Source organism: Melanotaenia boesemani, chromosome 8 (assembly GCF_017639745.1).
Source record: "Melanotaenia boesemani isolate fMelBoe1 chromosome 8, fMelBoe1.pri, whole genome shotgun sequence".
NCBI lineage: Eukaryota > Metazoa > Chordata > Actinopteri > Atheriniformes > Melanotaeniidae > Melanotaenia > Melanotaenia boesemani.
Genome location: NC_055689.1, coordinates 10565374 through 10584251, shown reverse-complemented (window position 1 = coordinate 10584251; position 18878 = coordinate 10565374). Strand labels below are relative to the sequence as shown.

Below are 18878 nucleotides of genomic sequence, written 5' to 3'. Positions count from 1 at the left end.
TTGGTATTTGAGTTGCAACGCATGAAATGCATGAAAGATGAAAGAAGCCATTTTCTCCTAATGTACAGTTTATTAAATTCCCAAAGAACGGTAACTATCTTTAAAGCCTTAATATCTTTTAGGCATTGCAAAACCATTACATATTTCATTTTATTACATTATTTTGCCTGCGCAGAAATATGTTTAGGATAAAAGAACTCCACCCACAATTCCTCCATCTCATATTGACTCCACAAACCCGGAACTTCAATCTTCTTTCCTTTGTGTTTTGTTTGATTTTAGCAGCTAATGCTAAAAACTGTTGCTTCTTTTTGCCATTTTAAACTAAAGTTTAGTTTTGGAATGATGCTGAAGTTAGCTTCTGGTCTGTGATATGGATAGATGGTTTTTTTGGGAACCTTTGACCCTGTTAGACTATGTCCTGTTAAAAAAAAGAAAAAAAAGAGAAAAACCACTAAGACTCTTTAAATCTGGATTGAAATTTTCAACAAAGTGTGAAGAAAACATACAGTGTCTATTTCATGGGGGGGGACTAGCATTTTGGTTTTGAAATTAAAGAATAGTGGGTTTGAATGTCTGAAAGGAACTTGCCCCCACTTCACAGGATTTCCATCAGTTTGGTTCTTCACTGGGACGGCCTCACCAACAGCTTTCCTGTAACTACAGCACCGTTTTCCACAACAAGCTTCTGCCAGAGGCCACATGTAGAATTAAATCCTTGGCTGGTCCATTTCAAAGACAAGAGCTACGACATGACAAGCCCATATACAAATGTTGAATACATGGTGTTGTTTTTTAGTCCAGCTCAGTTAGTCCATTTTCTAATCTATAGCACATATAGATAGTCCCAACAGTGCTCCATTTGGACATCTAAATTCTTTTTTTTTTTACTCTTTTTTATTTATATACTCTCTTTTAGCAATAATATTCAGTGGTATTTACATTTGAAATGCTTTTACATACAGACATGATATATTTTCAATGACATCTTAGAAAAAAACTGTAATCTTTAACATTTTTATGATCTATTATATAACATCACACAGTATAAAAGTGCATTCCAGCTAAAAACTCCAGCTTATTTGCATCATGACCTTTAATGACGACACGAAGCCTGTAGCGAAGTCTCTGTGGAGTTTTTCTCCTACGATTTCATTAAGAGATCTGTGGAAATTTTCATTTGGGCAGTACGAGTGTTCAAAGAGGGAACTGATTGCATTTTTTTAACCCCCCTCCCTCCCTCCTGTTTTTAAAAATCATGCAAACTTTGTCCTCAAGGTGCGTAAAAGGTGAGTGGGTGGAAGAAGAGAGGGCAAATAAAAAAAACAAGAGACATCTTCAATAAAAACATTGAAGCAATCTTAAAAAGAAAGAATGCTCATTGCTCCAAAAAGTAGATGAAATACTCGTTTGGCTTCTCAGATTTACTGTAGTACAATCAAAGCCTTGTGGTGTTAATCAGTTCTTTTGCGTCCCCTGTGTGTTTTTGTGTGTGAATCTCTGTAAACATATCAACACTCTACGACAAAAAGCTGTGGGAGAGGGGTGGTGGTGGGAAAGGGATTGCATCCCTAAATCATTTTAATTTTTCACAATGTCTGTTTTCCTTGTTTGCTGGAAGGAGGGAGAATCCTTTGCAGGATTTAAATGATTCATCATTTTCATTTGGAATGGAGTAGCAAGCTGAATAATTCACTTTTCTGCCACTGCAGATGGAGTAAAACGTAACGGTTTTCTGTACAATCGCCTCACTCATAAAACCATTTCTGTCTCTATACATTCTTGTCATCCCATTTTCTTTATATCCAAATATCATTTTCTCCCTCCGTGTGTTTTCCTACTTACCAAACTTGCTTGTAAAATATTTGTTCTGTCGTGTTGTGCCGAAAACTATCCTGCAGCTTATGAAGCGCCAGACTTAGGTCTCATCTTTAAATTGTCTCTGGGTATCAGGATTTCTCCCTGCCACACTACCTCTGTTTTTATAATCTCACACATACAATTACACAAACAGACGCATACACATCTGATCTTCCTCACACGTAAGCACACATGCAGACACAAAGACGGGACGAGCGACGTCTCTTCTTGCTTCCTGCTGTTTCTCATTCCATACGTGAGAGCTGAATTAAATCGAGTCTGGGATGTTTGGGGTTGTTTTTCTTTGTCCACAGCGTTTAACAAATTGTTGCTGCCCTGAGCCGAAGCAGCCTCTGCATTGTCTCAGTATCTGTGCTCAACCATATCAGCGTTTCAACACTTATTGCTTTAAATTACATCAATCACTCCCTCTCCTGCCCTCGCATTCTCCATCCTCCCAAGGCTCGTTTTTCTCTGTCTCTTTTTATTACTTTGCCTCTTCATCTTTCTCCCCATAACTTCTCTTCACATTATTCTACTTCTAGTTGCCTTTTCATCATCCTCCTATTGCCCCTTTTCCTTTCTATCTCCTTTGCCCCTATTTGTTTAATTTTCCCTCAGTTTTTCCCTTCCTCTCCAGCCTGCTCTCTTCCCTCCTTTTCCTCTTTCTTCTCAGGCTCTTCTTTCTTGTCTCTCTCTGTTTTGGCACCCTCTTCAACTTTTTCTTTTTCCTCCCTCTCTTTTTTCCTGTCTTTAAAGAGCTGGGCCAGCTTTTCAAACTGGGGGCCCCACTCTTCCAGCCCTGCCCCCCAATCCTCCTTTTCTCCTTCACTTTCTAGAGAGCTGAGGGATCCGGCTCTGGACCCTGTCCCTTCCAGGCCGTACACCTGGACGGAGTCGTACGGTGGCTGTGAGGGGTCAAAAGTGACTTGGGCAAGACGCAGCCGTAGGAACTCACCCACCCTCAGTGCCAAAGAGTGACCCCCCGGCCCTGGTGGCCCTCTCACTGCCTCCATTCCTGGAACCCAGTTGGGCTCGTAGCCCATTACTCCACCGTACACTCCTCGCGGCTGCCCCGGGAAAGGTAAAAGCTGAGGGCTCATATCTCGTCTGCCCAAAACATACCCCCCCAGACCCACTCGATCACGCCAGTCCCCGATAAAGCCAGCTGTCTCTGGGTAGACAGATGCAGTCCCTGTGAGTGGTAATCCTCCGTTCTCCCTGTCGGGCCTCGCAACAACAAAGTTGCTCCCCATTTCCAGTCCTCCTCTCCCCAGGCTGCCGGGGTAGTCCCTGGGTCCAGATACCTCCCCCTGCAGGACAGTGGCATAGTTGCGTCCACTAAAAGGTTGTTGTCCATCTGCAGAGGACACCCCACCATTTACACCTCCTCCTCCTCCACTGGAGTCAGGCTCAGCCAGACTGGAGCCTGTGCGTTTTGGGGACAGACCAGCACGGGAGGCCCTGCGACCTGCCAGGGGTAACGTAGCCGAGTCACACACCCAGCCTCCCACGCCGTGACCCTGGCCAATCATGGAGCCTGATCGGGTCATGACGAGGTTGTGCTCCCGGGGAAGTGTCTCCGACTGCACCTAGAGGGAACGTAGGCGAGCATGAGTGGTGTCAGTTTTGGGCTAGGGCTGGGGATTAGGATTGGTTACAGTGGTACAAAAATTATATGTTATATGAGACCATTTGCTGAAGCATGATGGAAACTTTAATAGCAGGCATAGTAAAAATCAGTCTGTCTGATGACAGAGAGCCCAAATGAAGAAAAAGCAGGAGATGGTGACGATAAAAACTGATTTAGATAATGTGGAGACAGACGTCGAGCTGAACAGAGCAGAAGAAAAGAAGAGTCGGAAGAAGGCATAGATATTAATTGAACACTAGAATGAGCAATGACTGCACTGTGAAAGGAAAATGGAGGGGGAATGATGGAGAGATAAAATATTTGAAAATTAAATAAAGCAAGGACTAGCTAGATTTTCTATGACCTTATAAATAAAAGAAAACGCAGACACGAAAATTAAAATTGGGATACAAATGTTCTGATATATCTGAAACATCATCACCTCAAAGTATTGTCCTGCTGTTTTACACAGATAAAAACAACAATAATAATTTTGTCATAGCTTATTTTAATGTGCAATCACTGCAATTATCAAGTGTAATGAGCTGAATGCCTATTCAATAACGCCTTTATATTACCTTAATTACTTTCTTACCTATTATTTGCTTATTCAATTGAATAATTAAGCTATTCATTAAACTTTAATTATAATTCTGATGCAGCCATCTATCATAAAACAAGGAAATTATTCAATTTTAATTCACCATTCAGTGCAACAACCTCTTTTTCTGCTTTCTGTAACATCTTTCCCCTTTGTTTTCCTGTGCTGCAGTACACAGTGTGTTTATATGCGAGTTTTTTGTCAAATACCCGAGAATGCATGGCAAGCAAAATGAGGATTAGAGGACATCATCAGCTGAAGCACGGCAAAACATCCTACAAAGAAGCTATCTTGGATGTTATAAACAATGCTGGTTTTTAATCTAGGACCCCCCTTCATCTCTTAAAAGAACTGGGAAATCCAAAAGTACAAAAATCTTTTAAAAAAAGTACAAAATTAACTTTTTAATTTTATTTTTAGTATATTTCATACCACACTAGATAATGGAGGTCACTATATATAGGATTGAAACAACTTAATGACCACATCAAAATGGTCATTAATAGTGTATATGTATCCTCACCCAGTCAACATCTTGATTGTGGTTAACTTTGTCCTCATTACTCCCCTCTGTACAGTTGCTTGCAGTTCCTGTTCCTCCTCCTCTCTCCTGGCTGTCACCGGTCCTCGGCGTCCCCCCATCCGATGTGCTCACCCCACTCTGAGGTGCTGTCCCGTCGCGGCTTCCTGTGCGACTTCCTGTTCGGCTTCCTGTGCTGAGATCTGTGGGAGCTATGTACACAGCCCCCGACTCCATTGGCCCAACCATTGCCCCTTGGTTCTGGATAACCAAGGAGTGGTCGGGCTGGCCTCCAGGAAAACGGTATGCCAGCTCTGCCAAGCCTGGGTCAAAAGTTCCACCTGGTGTGCGGCGGAGAATGGGTAATGTGTGGCTGCTATAGCTGAGACGACCATAAAGTGCTCCTCCTGGTCCTGAGTAGTTGCTATCCACACCTGGATTTTGAGCCCAGCTGTAGGTGCGAGTTTTGTCTTGACCATGCTGGGTGTATCGACTGTAAGAGATAAAACCAAATGTTCATATAACTTTGCTTTACTTAGCTTTTGCTTTAGACATACCACATTTTGACAACAGAAAAGTGAAGATGTCTGATATTATCCAAGGTCAATGTCAATATCAAAGTTATTTATATAGCACATTTACAGCAACTCATGCTACCCAAAGTGCTTTACAAACTAAAATAAAACTACAATAAGTACAACTGTGCTACAGTATTCCCTTGCAAAAAACCTTTGGTTATGTGATGGCTCCAAGGGTACATCTGGTGGTTCTGCTGGGAGCTGAGTAGGCTGATGTTGTTCAGCTTTGGTTACCTAAATCCTAATCTCTGCTTCCATTCCAGGTTTTGCACCACATTGTTTGCTTAGAATTTTTATTTCATGTTATGATTGCCTGTTATAACACTCACACTTAATCTTTAAATCATACACACATTAGTTGACTGCTTTAATTTAGTTTGATTGGGTTAATAAAAAAAAAACAAAAACAGTCTTCATTATTTCAAGTGCATGATGTGTCTCCTTTTTCTTATAAACACTTTGAACCAGGATATAACAAACAGGGGCTTGCTTTAGATTTGGACCCAAACCTTGATGCATTCAAAGAATTTTACCAAGCAATCAAATCCCGGACAGGCCCCCATTTGTTATGACCTGGCTCAAAGTGGCCACAACAAAAGGGACCACTACTGTACAAACAAACATTGTGGTCACTGTAACAAAATGGACAAAATAACAAATTAAGAAGGCATTGTGGAGATTTTGTTTAGGCCTCCTTGATGCTGGAATGCTTCTGGAAAAAGAATTATAAAAAGGAAAAGATGCAGTACAGACAGGACCTAGATATTTTTAGTTATTTTTCTATAAAGATTAAATTAATATCTTGGCTATGCTGGTTTTAAGTCTTGAAGCCAAGCCATTCCCACTGCAAGAATCCCAATCTACAGTGTTACAGTGACACTTAGTCAACAAAACTGAAACACTGAAAGCATCACAAAGGTGGGATTATTGCAGTGATGTTGCACTGTATTGCACTAGATGCAAAAGGTTTCTCATGCTGCTCTGTCCACCTTCATCAACTGTGAGAACCAATTTGGGTAAACTACAGGCAGCCTTTATACTTGTTTATGGCCTCTCCATATGGCTTGCATGAATTCAGGAGCTAATTATTAGTCCAAAGGCAATAGCAATGTTTCACAGAAACATCAAAGTGGGTGCAAACAACCCTCTGATGTAGCAGAACATAAATGAGCTTTAACAAAATGAACACAACAAAGTGGTCTCCCAGGACTGCCAAGCTTGATAGCCTTCTGTTTCAGCATTTTGATCTGAGACTGATTTTGACCTGAAAGTTGTGGCTCGATCAGTCACTTAAGTGAATCAGTTAAGTGCTGGACTATGATGAAAGCTTTTCACACTAAAGGGATCCTTTTTTTCCCTCTTCTGTCTTCCTTTTACATGTAATACAAAGACAGCTGCAAGGTTTGAGGTCATTAAAACACATACCACCACACACAAACACACTCCTCTTTACTTACATATTCCTGCTGTCTAGCGTGCGGTAGCCACGTGAGCGTGAACTGTGCGGAGCACTCTGAAGTGCCACAATGTCAAAGGCAGCCGTGTCAGCCTCACCTCCGCCCTCGTCATCATACGTTATGATGTTCTCGCGCACGTCGTCCTCCTCTAAGGGCGACAAGGAGTCGCGCTTCTGGCGGCGCAGAGACAATGACAGGGCGCTCACCGCTGCCGAGGAATTGGCAACAGGAATAAAGGATATTGAGGCATAGGAGAGAATTGAAAAAAAAAAAAAAATAATAGAAAAAAAAATATGAACAATGGAGAAGGGGCAGAAGTCACGGGGGAAATAAAGGAGAGGAGGTAGAGAAAAGAATGGTGAGAGGAAGAGAAATGGATGCAGACAAAGAGGTGAAACACACAAAGACAAAACGAATACAGAGGAGGCCTCAGGTTAGAAGACTGGTATGTCATATCAGCAGTCTGCATGCTTTCACTCTGTAATTGACTTGGAGCTCCAGCTGGGCAAATGGATGGCTTATTCTCTCATGACTCCAAGGTTTTTAATTCTATACTCTTAAAGTAGAAAGCTTAATTTAAACCTGGGCTGTGGTAATGAGCCAAGCTGCCATAGCTTATTGATACATGCTCATCCAGGACACCTGTGATAAAACCCACCTAGAAACATTGAACGTGGCTTGTTGTAGTCATGCACCAACAACTTTTAATTAATTCAATGACCTGGGAAATGTTATTTTTATATCTACCAGATGGGTGTCAAATTAGATGTCCTGTATAAAAAGTGCACTGTGTGCACTGGACTATATACCACCTTTGTGCCTTAAGCTAGGTACACACGTAAAGATTATCGGCTGTTTTTCTCCCGATTTTCCCCTTCCCTACCAAGGACGGCAAACGCCCGATTATCTTAAGTTTCATAAGATTATCCTATAAAATGATCATTTCATCTAAGGTGTGTTAAGAGCGAATCCGTCCCAACAATCCGCTCCGAAACGGGTCATGGTTGACAATTGGAAATATTAAACATGTATTTACGACCAAAAATCTTCATGTGTCTGGAAAGCCGACGACTCCTGAGTTGTGACTCTGTGGATGGTGACGTGGATCAGAATGTAGCCAGTCAGAGAGTAAGCTGACTGGGGAGCAAGGAAGGATATAAAGTCCGTGTTCATGCTGTCTCCAATCTGTTATATTTTCAGTTCTGGATTTTTCTGTTGAAAATAGTCACAAGACCACCATCATTATTTCATCACATACGTCCTCTTCCATGCTGGGTCTTGTGTTTTCTTGTTGTTGCCATGGTTCTTCTTCTTCACACGTTTGATCACGCAAGATTTCTGGCTCGGACGACTAGATTCTAGATCGGTTGCGGGACAGAATCAGTTTAGAAAATCCTTATGCGTGTACCAGCCTTTAGACTCCTACCATCTTTACCCAATAAAATAGCTATTTCAAGTTTAATTTTTCTCTCTACATAGTGATACAAGTCAGGATTTGCTCACTGGTCCTCATTTTCCAACCATTCCTATGGACAAAATTGTTCTTAAATCATAAAAGTTTCTGTTCTTGAAGATACCACGAAACATGACTGGTTGATTGTACCATGTACTTAACCTGTGTGGAGGCCTCTGGATGTAGCTGAATGTGTTTTACATTTTTTCAGGGAATTTACGTTAATTTGTCATCCATCTGTTGTTAGTATGGCAAACACTTGTATCTAATTTTTTTTTAAACTAAGGGATGCAAATCAAAATAGACCCAATGAAAAATGATCCAGCAAATGCTGTGCAGAAACTATTTAAATAACCAATCATATTTCAAAACTGGAAAGCTTTAAGTAAATGTCTTAAATTGTAAGATAGGAACTGAGCTGATGCTGATCCCTCTGCCAGCTTTACTGTTCTGGCATAAAAACAAACCAAGTAATAAAACAGGATTTCTTTTAGACTTTTACTACTAATTGTCATTTCACCTCAACTTTTCTTCACTTTTATAAAATTAGATATACCTGGTTCTGCAGTTGTAGGTGAAAGGTTTACATTTAACTACGTGTGACATTAGACGACTGCCTTCATAGGAGTTCTAAGGTCATTTCAAGTCCATCACTTTACTTTGAGAAAGGTTATTCATGAGTAAAAAACATTCAAGACAGCCATTTGTCGTTGGAGTGGACATCCCAGTAGTTTCAATCTCAAGTTCAGACCGTGCAATGCTCAGAAAAACTGCCAGAAACCCAAGAGCCACGTCTTTGCCTCTACAGGGCTCAATTAGCATGCTAAATTCTAAAGTTCATTACAGTAAAATCAGAAGAGATTTAACAAGCAAGGCTTTTTCAGAAGGGCAGCAACATGGCAGCAAGGCTTAGGTTTAAATTTGGATCAGTGTCATTTGGACTACCCAGGTCAAAGTGGAGATGTTTGGCGATAATGCACAGCGACATGTTTGCTGAATGTTTGTTTTATAAGCACAAGACCTGGACACCTTTCAGTTATTAGAAACTACTCTGTGTACTTTGGTATACTCTGTAAACCAAAGTTTTCTTGAGTAAAATGTTAGGTCATCTGTCTGACAACTTAAGCTTGATTAAAAACAGGTCATTCAACAGGTTGATGATCCCAAACATAGCAGATAAGGTCAAAATCCAGAGAGCAAGCTCATTAAAATGCTGTGGGAGGACCTCCAGAGAGCTGTGCATGAATGAACGTCCAAAAAACTTCAATGAACTGAAGAAACCTTGTAAAGCAGAGTGGGCCAAAATTCCTCCACAAGGAAGTGAGAGACTGATAACATACAGAAAACATTTACTTCAAGATACTTTGAATTTCCACACACTGTTTCTGTATTTTGGCTTAGGTTTTGTTAAATGAACAACAGTTAATTAGTCATGTGTTCTTCATTCTGAGGTTTAAATTAACCTAATTTTAAGAAGTGGGGTAAGGATCAGATGATCTAAGTCCTCATCTGTTAAAACTTTGAATTGAAAAATGCTGCGTTTTCTTTTCACATGACTGCAGTTGAGAAGTTAGCTCACATTTACACATTAAAAACAAACAAGCCAGGGAGTTAGTTAGCAGCTTATTTGTAAATGTATACTTTTTTAAATTTTTTTTTTACCTTGTTCCAACACAGATGAAATTCTCATCCTTGAACATGTTACATATGGATCTTTCCAGTCCTCGAATGAACAGCTGTGCTGCCTGGTTTCAGTTTTAGGGGAAGGGTTTCAAAATGGAAAACTGTTATATCGCTTTGTTTTTAAATATGCTTGTGTCTCCCTGTGGGTGTATGGTAGGTGGTTAAGCTGCTGTAGTAAGTTAATCTACAGTCATGATATTGTCAGAGGTTGCGTTATTTGATTTCCATGGAAATAATCCAATGATCCCTGAAAGCAGTGGGAAAATTCTAACCATCCATAACAATTTCTGGGATCATCTTCTGCCATGATGTGCATGATTTCTCACTTAAAGGAAGCCTACATCCATGAGGCGCGAGCGGTTACCAAATATTTAAACCCCTTTTTAATAACCAAATGGGATTCTGATGGAGCCTCTGCAGAGAACATTATTTGGCGGGCCCGGTTACAATGATCAGAAGCTCTTTTGCACATCTGCAAACTTACCAAAGTTGTGTGTACTTCCAGCACAGCTCATACCCTTGTCACTTAGTGAACTTAATTCTTAACTCCATCAAAGCCACCATGCGTGATCACCTTCACGCCACGTTACATTTCTGTCTTGATTGAACTGGCCTCTACCAGAATGATAATGCCTCTATCAACAAGGCATGAGTAGCGATCCGACAGACTGAACAGGAATGACAATGATGCTGGCCACGAGCCAAAGCCTTTTCAGCACCTCAACATTATGCAATTGAGCATTTGAAATTTCTGCAAAGGCGGCAGTGACATTTTATTATGCTCTTATCAAAAACTGGAGGAGCCAGATAATCACTTGGAAATGTTATTTTAGAAGTGATTAGAGCTGACCTTGCCAGAGGAAATAAAAGAGCTAAAAGCTGGGAGGAAAAGTAAACCCAGTTATTGAGCAGCTGTGACTATAAGAAAATATTTATGCTGCTGCTTTCATTATTTTCATATGCAGATTAAGCATCCAGGGATGTAGTGGAGAGTAAACAGCCCTAAACACTATTTACTCAAGTTTTTATTTGTAGATTAACATTAGGCTACTTTCTAGGCAGTAAATCCATATGATGAAGCTTCACTGTATAGATAGTAGTAAGCGCTGTAGCAGAAATATCAAGTTACGTAAGTGGGGTCCTCTTCAAGGGACACAAATTAATATTGCACCTGTCATCTTAATCTCGGACTTAATACATTTATGTCATCGTGATATATAAATCTCCTTTATGTAACAAAGTATTTACCCAGTAGCGTAGCAACACAAGCCAGGATAGCCAGCAGGGCAGCGGTGCTGAGCCCAGGAGACGGCAGCGTTGACTGCTGAGGGAGACACACCGCCTCTCTTTCCCAGTCCCACTCGCCTTCCGTCTGTTTGTCCTTTTCTTTTTCCAAGGCCCGCGCCCCTCCTCTCAGGCAGGGACAGACGGACACGGTGACCGTCCCTGTGCTGGTGAGGCCCGATGTCCCGTCCCTCAGGACGAGTGGCACGTAGAGCGTCAGGGTGGAGGACGAGGAGCGGGACAACGGCTGGAGCTGGGACAGCAGCACCAGGCTGGCTGTGGGGCCTGAGGCAAAAACAGACAGAGAGGAAGACACTTATTATTAATCAGCTGTTAACAGCATGGCGCAGTTTATTTTCTGTGCTGAATCTTAGCAGGGGGTTACTTTACGAAAAATAATGCCCCAAAATCACACGGTGGCTGTAAATTTGCAGTCAGCTGGTGATTGATTGAATATTTAATGAAGCTCACAAAAGTATCTGGCTCTGCTTACTTCAGCCTCTTCTATTATTCTTACGCTTGCCTTTAAAACCTCTGCCAGCAAAGCTACAGTTTCACACAATGACGCTAATTTGAGTTAACAGGATGACTCTACTATATTCTCTCACACTTCACAATTTATGACTCCCAATTAGCTATAAACTTAAGACATACAGCTCGACATAATTTTACATGTAAAGCTATTACCCGAGATATTGTCTGGGTGTATAATGCCATTAAATTGATCTGCGTTGGGTGCCATCCAGCAGAGATATATAGACATAATGTATGCTCTGAACAGAGCCAGGCAAAGCATCAAGATTTGTTTTTTCATCAACAACAAGCACAAATTCAGAAGGAGCTAGAGCAGCAACGTCAGAGTTAATGCCTTGAGTTGGTTGGATGTCTCTGATTTTAGGCGAATTAATTGAAAATATCTGCATGGAAGATGTTTGCAGACTTCGTCTAAATTGAATGCTGGAGGCAACAAAAACAATGCCAATGATGAGAGGACGTGGATGTATTTCATCAGCACAAACGGCACAGCAAAGTTGTACCAACATGACAAAAGTGATTATCCAGAAATTTTTCTGTGATCCAAACTGCAGATCAAATCATTATCTTCTGTAACAAAGCAAATAATGTAGCATGTTTTTGTGACAAGCCGTCCATGTGGGAACAGAACATGATCTTATTGTTCCTCTGTTCTACTGTTGGCTGACACATCAAAGAGGCCTTTGATTCCACGTGTCAGTGAGTTTATCCTCCTGATCCACGATCCAATAGTATGTTCTAATCAAGGGACAACAAGCTATTCAGGAAAATATCTTTCCAGCTCTGGCATAACACACAAACCACACCAAAACCTAGATGTCCCAGTTTTCCTTTAGCACTTAAACACAGCATGATATGTGTGTAAAGCTGAGGTTGCAAAAGCAAAAAGCCTAAAAACTTCAAATTCCATGCAGTTTGTGCACAACAATGTCATTATCTAAAAATAAATAAAAAAGAGTTTTAGACATATTTGGAGAACTTTCTATGCACAATAAACTCATTAAAAGCAAAGGTATACAGAATAGATATGTATGTATATAAATAGGTACTGCATATATATATATATATATATATATATATATATATATATGCAAATTTCCCTGAGGGCTCTCTGAAGGGATTAATAAAGTATTTCTATTCTATTCTATTCTAAGTGTGTATATGTGAAATTGTTTCACATGGATCCACTTGACTTGCTTATTGTTTAAAGACTGGAACTTGTATCAAAGTTTAACACTATATAAAACTATATAAATTCTCTCCAGTCCAAACACCTTAGTGTAGATCACTTTGTAGATCACAACAAAAGGGCAGAATATGCAGTTTTTTTGTTTTTTTTTTTTACTTAAACCTGCAAAAACCTACATTCATTTTTAAAGTGCTGTGGAAAAGTATTGAGCCACCCTTCTATTTTTTATATATTGCCTTGAAAATCAGAAATCAGTGCAGTGCTTTACTGAAGCCTGTAAACATGAATAAAAACACTGAATTAATAGAGGTTTTACAAGTCAAATGGTCTTGAAAGTTAATATTTGAATGGAAAGTATTTCTGATCCAGTGTTTATTGAACTGTTGATGGATCTTTTGCTGGATTTCTTGAGTCACCCCTTTATATTCTAATGAGTTTGACTCACTTGTAAATAAGAACAGATTGATGGGCTCCATGTAGTTTAGATATGTCCTCAAACAGCTGCTTCTCTACGATCTTTGCTGGTGTCTTTCCTCTTTGACACTATGTTAACTCTTGGGATGGTTATTTGAAGTTATTCTTGAAGTCAACTAGTCAGGACAATGAGAATTGATTAGCTAATTACTTGTGATGTCATGATGACATTATCAATAATAAAATAAAAAAAAGACTTTATCTCCATCAGAAAATTGTTAAACGTGTGTGAAATACTATTTGTGTATTGCGTGTGTTATTTATTTATTTATTTATTTTTTAGTTTTTAATATACTGTGTGTCCTTGTACTGCAGGTAGATGAGGAAGTGGGTCAAGAAGATGCTGGGATTGAACCTGGGCTGGCTGAATGAAGAGGCTATAGCCTCTTGCTATGGGGCGGCTGCTATACCAGGTGAACTTAAAAACACACCCAAGGAAGTGCTCATCTACAACAAAATAACTATTTTTCTTTGCTTTCCCGTCTGATCTTTTTGATGGTGATGGTCGAGTAACCGCACTGCTCTGGTCTGTTTTTTCCACAGTAAGTAGAAACTCCAGCAGAAACAGCTGTTAAACTTTTTAGTTTCCACCTCCAAACCGAGGTCAGGAGGCGGAGGTGAGGTGATTCCTCCTGGGCTGAAGCTGCAGCTTGGGGTGAGCTCCCTTCACTTTGCAAAGCAGTGGTAAAGCAGACATGGGACTCTGTTGTAACTAGAGGAGCTGTAGTGTTTATTGAATAAAGCTTGTAGTTTAAACTGGACATTCACAGCTAAACAGGCAGTTTCTCACAGCCGGCTTTCTCTGCTCCGACTGCCTCACTCTGAGTCAGACCTGCACTGTGTGTCAGACCAACTGATGTGCACTCTCTCTCTTTCTCTGTAGGTCACTCTTAAAAGGGTCACGCCATTCTTCTAACACAGTGCTGTAAACAGCTCCGCATCTTTGCACAAAACATAACTCTCCTCCAAAGAAAGTCGACTCTTAAAAAAAGTGGCCGACTTTGCCATTTCTACAAGTTGATAAGTCAACTAGTCATGCACAGTCCCAGCTAACACACACCTTCATGCTCCAGACATGTAAATTGCAAACCTTCTGCCAACTATAAACGCGCTCACACTGATGATAAACGACAAACCGTGCATTTGATTAGTACCACCGGGCTGCCACTTACCCTCTTAATTTCAATGGAAGTAATAAGAATTTTATTTTTTCATACTGCTTCTGCATTTCAGCTTTGCTTTGGTAAAGTGAATAATTACAAGGTGTGTTACATCCTGTACTGTTGTTCATCTGAGGTCACATTTACCTAACTTTTAGACCAGTTAAGGTCTTTAACTTTTTTTCTGTTATCTCCTAATTTGTAAAATTTTACAATTGAAGAGTAATAATTTTCTTTCTCATATTACTGTATATGTTTAAGATCAAATGTAAAACAGTGAAAAAGGTGTCTAGATTTTCTACTGGTAGTGTACAAGGAATGTATTAATGCAGCACAATGAAAAAAAACAACAGCTCAATATCTAAATTCCTTTTTTTTTTTTTTTTTTTTTTGGAAAGCTTTTTGTGGAAATAGTGAGCGTGTGCAGTCATGGGGAGGAGAAGATGGATGCAGAAGATATGTGAAGGCAAACAAAAGGAATAAACAACAGAGAGGAGGATAACAAAGCAAAACAATGGAGCCACCAGAGTTGGAGATGGATGGAAGAAGAGAGAGGCAGAGACAGCAAAGGCAAAGGGAGGTAAAAGAAAGAGAAAGTAGGAGAAAAGACATAAATGAGAAGAGAGAGGCGGGGAAAAATAAGTAGGATTCAGAGTCTTTTTAAAAAAAAAATAGGGAAAACACAGTTTGTCTGCCAGGGAAACAGGAAAGTAAAGAAATGAAGGGAACTACCCAGAAAGGGAAAGATTGAGTACCTACCGCCACTGTCTCTGACGCTGAAGTTGAGGGCAGCGCTGGATTCTGGGGGGATGCTGAAATACACGGTGCTGTCATTCCCTCCCTCATCTCTATCAATCGCCCGCAACACCTGCACCACCTGAAACACAGCGATAGAGAGAAAAAGAGACGCATTGAGGGGAAGGAGGGTGTGAATGCACATGTGTGCAGAGAAGAGAAAGAAAAAATGGAGAAAACACTTGCACACAGAGAGCTTTTAGCAACAAGCCATTAGCCGACATTGGCAGGAATCAAAACAAGCCAATTAGTATTAAGATACAAGTGAACTGTGTCTGATACTCACACCAAATAAATAACTGGGTCTGACGCGCGTCGCTCCTCACAAATACAGTGAAGTGTGGCTTTCAATTTAGTAATGGCATCTTTACTGGCAGCGGTAACAAAATTAATCTAAAAGGAATCTCTTCCAGCACTTGGCTGATGGGTAATTTCTTTTTAATGAAAAACTGGTTGTCGATCTGCAAGGCAGGAATTCTTTAAAGCGCCGGTTACAAGACTGAATTCAGGGATAAAGGGAGCCGAACACTTTGAGTTAGTCAGCGTCTCCGGGCCTTCTCCTTCAGAAGAGCTGCATTCTTCAGTCACATTATAGCTTCAGTTTCTGGGTGGGAACATTCAAACAACTTCTGCCTGACGACTTGTCAAACAGAGACGTGAACAGACGACTTTAACCCAGTGGAAGACATCATAATCTTCTCTTCTCGCATTGCACCGTAGCTCGATCATATAATAATATACGCAGACGCAAACATGAACATCACAGGCGAAAACAAATCAACGCTGTTGTCACCAGAATCACAGATTTAGTGGCGAAACAACAAAGACTCAAGCAGAGCAATGAAAACACCAGCAAAAACAACAGATGGGCCAAGACACCAAATTATAGTGATGAAGCCAGCATGGAATACTGAAGATGGAGGGAATGGAACAAAAAAAAAAAAAAAACAAGTAAGCAAATGCTTGCTTCCAGGGAGAGATTGAGGAGCAAAGAGGTAATTTTTATAATTGAGATGGGAACAAGTAAGCAAAACATGATGCAGGAAAATAGACGGGAAGACAAATAAAGCAAGATAATAGCAGGGGGGAAAGAGACGGTCTGAGAGGAAGCTCAGCTTTAATTATAATGTGAATAGCTGTTGCATTCTGATAACAGGCCATGTAGGATTCACCTGCTTTGAAACTAAATGTGTCTGCAGAACAGATGCCACTTTGTCTAACACATTCCTATACCACAAAATGCATTGTGTGGTAGTATATATTTCCATATTTGAATGAAAGCTCTTCCAAAGTAGCTTGTTTCTTTGTAAAAGACTGTTTGAAAAAAATGAATTCATCTGACATCATCACCCTGTTATCTAGTTTCCTTTCTGACAACACGGAGTAATGATGTGTTTACAGATTACATGTGTTGTACTCCTATGATGTCGTACATGACTCAAAAGAACTGTGTCTGTGTATTTTGTCTGACACATTATCAGCCGCTTTCATCTAAATGTATCTGGGTTGTAATCATTATTATTATTATTATTATTATTATTATTATTATAACCCTGTTTTGGCATAATATATTTAAAGTTTGGATTACTAAAGAGATGTTTTGTTTAAAAAAAAACAACAACAAACAAAAGAAATAAAAGCTCTAGCCCTCACGAGTAGCTATAATTTTTTACCCCTAACAAAATAACATTGTGCTAAAATGTAGTTTCATTTGGATGTTTTTTTTTTTTTTTTAACATGTAAACAAGGCAACAAAAACAAGGCGTTATCCATGAGGGTGATGGTCGCAGTGTAACAAGAATGCACTGTAGCCATAGCCAGGGTTGTTTTCCCAACCAGGAAGCAACAAAAGTGTTTTAAAACACAAAGAAATAGAAGGTGGCTTACGATAATTTAGGGGAGGAATGTATCTCAGTGAATTCCAGTGCGATTTGCTAAATTAAGCGGTGCACAATTTACAGCTGACGGTGCCGTTCCTTACTGTTGAAAATATTAAGCTGTTCTTCATGTGGCTGTGACAGTGGCAACTAGAGAGTACAGTGTGGAGAGGAATACATTTCTCCACTCATGTCTATTTATTTTTAATTCTCAAGGAAGACACTATTAGAATGTATTAATAGCCAAGACACTTTAGTCTTTAATTGGTGGAAAGTTTAAAAGGACAAGACACATACAACAACAGCTGGATAACTGCTTGAGTGACATTTATTTGCCTAATCTTGCTTTCCTAATACTGCTGAGTCATAGTGCATCATTGCTGATAAAACTTTAAAATATGACATAGGCAATTATGCTATTAGGCTAACATCATGTTTGTTTATTTCTCTCTTTCTTGCTTTTCTTTTCCATTTTCTCCCTCCCTTTTTGTCCATTTTTTAAAATCCTGCTGGCGTTCCATAGCTTCTTTATCAGTTCTCACCATATTTTCACCTGAGTTTATGCTGAACCTGAGGTTACTACTGGGAGCAGAGCATCACTACATGGAGCAAGGATGCAGAGGTTCCAGCCATCAGCAACATTTATCTTCACATGCAGACGTTTACAGGGGTTTACTCAGGGGTGTAGAGTAGATTATAGTGATGACTGTCTCTTAGGCGGGTTGAAAACATTTTTTTGTCTTGTCTTGTTATTGTGTCGGATGACTTTACCCGTTTAATTGCCTTTAATAGGCAGGGAATTTATCCACAAGTATAATGAATCCTATAAAAATTTGTGGAAGCAAGAATGCCTGGGTAGTTTCTACCACTTGGCTTGGAAATGTAATACCAAAACTAAGTGTTTCTTATCCTGTTTCATACGGTTTCAAGTTTGGATCACTTAACTATTGTTGCTATATTATTAACTGTTATCCCAACCATTTGCTTAAAAAAACAGTGATTGTTATCATTAATGTTCCAAGGAATGAAAAAAAAGCTTTTTTTTTTTTTCATTGATTTTTTCTTAGTCTGAACATTAAAGGGTTAATGACTTCATTGCGGTCCCACTCTTGAGCGCTGTCCGTGGTGCTGAACTGCAATATTCAAGTCTTGTTTGGAAGTGGGAGTAAGATTACTTAAGTATGCAAATGAATGGTAGATAAACAGACTTTGATACACAAACAGCTAAGTTCAAATCATTTTTAACTAAACAGATCAGCAGGTTCATGTTTGTTTGGCCTATTCTGCTTGTACAGGAAACAAACTGCTCATTATATAGTGGCTGCAGATATTATCATACTGTCTATCTGTGTAATCTTTCAACCTTTGCTACTGAACTGGACTCTACCATCATCTCTGATTTGCATCTGTATGCTCATTTTACCGAGTTTAAGAAAGCATTTAATGGTGCATACTTGGTATTCTAATGGAAACAGTGTGTTCTAGCATGCAATCAATCACAGCAAAAAATGCTAATGTACTGTATACAATTTTCACATGCTCGATTTAGTATGTTTGCTATATGATACATAATCGGAAAGTGCCATTCAAATAGTTCCCGACGTTTGATGACAAGTCAAATTGAAATATCGACATAGGGCTGATGGCTTTATTAATCTCAAGGGCCAATTCATGCCAGTCACAAACATGAGCAGGTTTAGAAAAATTTCCCACGTCATCACCTACTTAAAACAGTTGACATCAAAACTGTAAAGGGTCGGTTCAGTCTCACCAGATAGCA

The 18878-nt window shown here is 39.8% G+C and overlaps 1 protein-coding gene across 1 annotated transcript in view; it reads right to left on the bottom strand.

Annotated features, from left to right (window-relative positions):
- Positions 1 to 529: 529 nt before the first annotated feature.
- Positions 530 to 18878, bottom strand: part of LOC121644217 — a 192370-nt gene continuing 174021 nt past the window's right edge. The window contains exons 10-14 of the mRNA XM_041992020.1: positions 15186 to 15303; positions 11034 to 11354; positions 6650 to 6857; positions 4618 to 5107; positions 530 to 3452 (exon numbers count right to left, since the gene is read on the bottom strand). Of these exons, the coding sequence (XP_041847954.1) occupies positions 2478 to 3452; positions 4618 to 5107; positions 6650 to 6857; positions 11034 to 11354; positions 15186 to 15303 (2112 nt within the window). The 3' untranslated portion in view covers positions 530 to 2477. The remainder of the gene's footprint in view (positions 3453 to 4617; positions 5108 to 6649; positions 6858 to 11033; positions 11355 to 15185; positions 15304 to 18878) is intronic.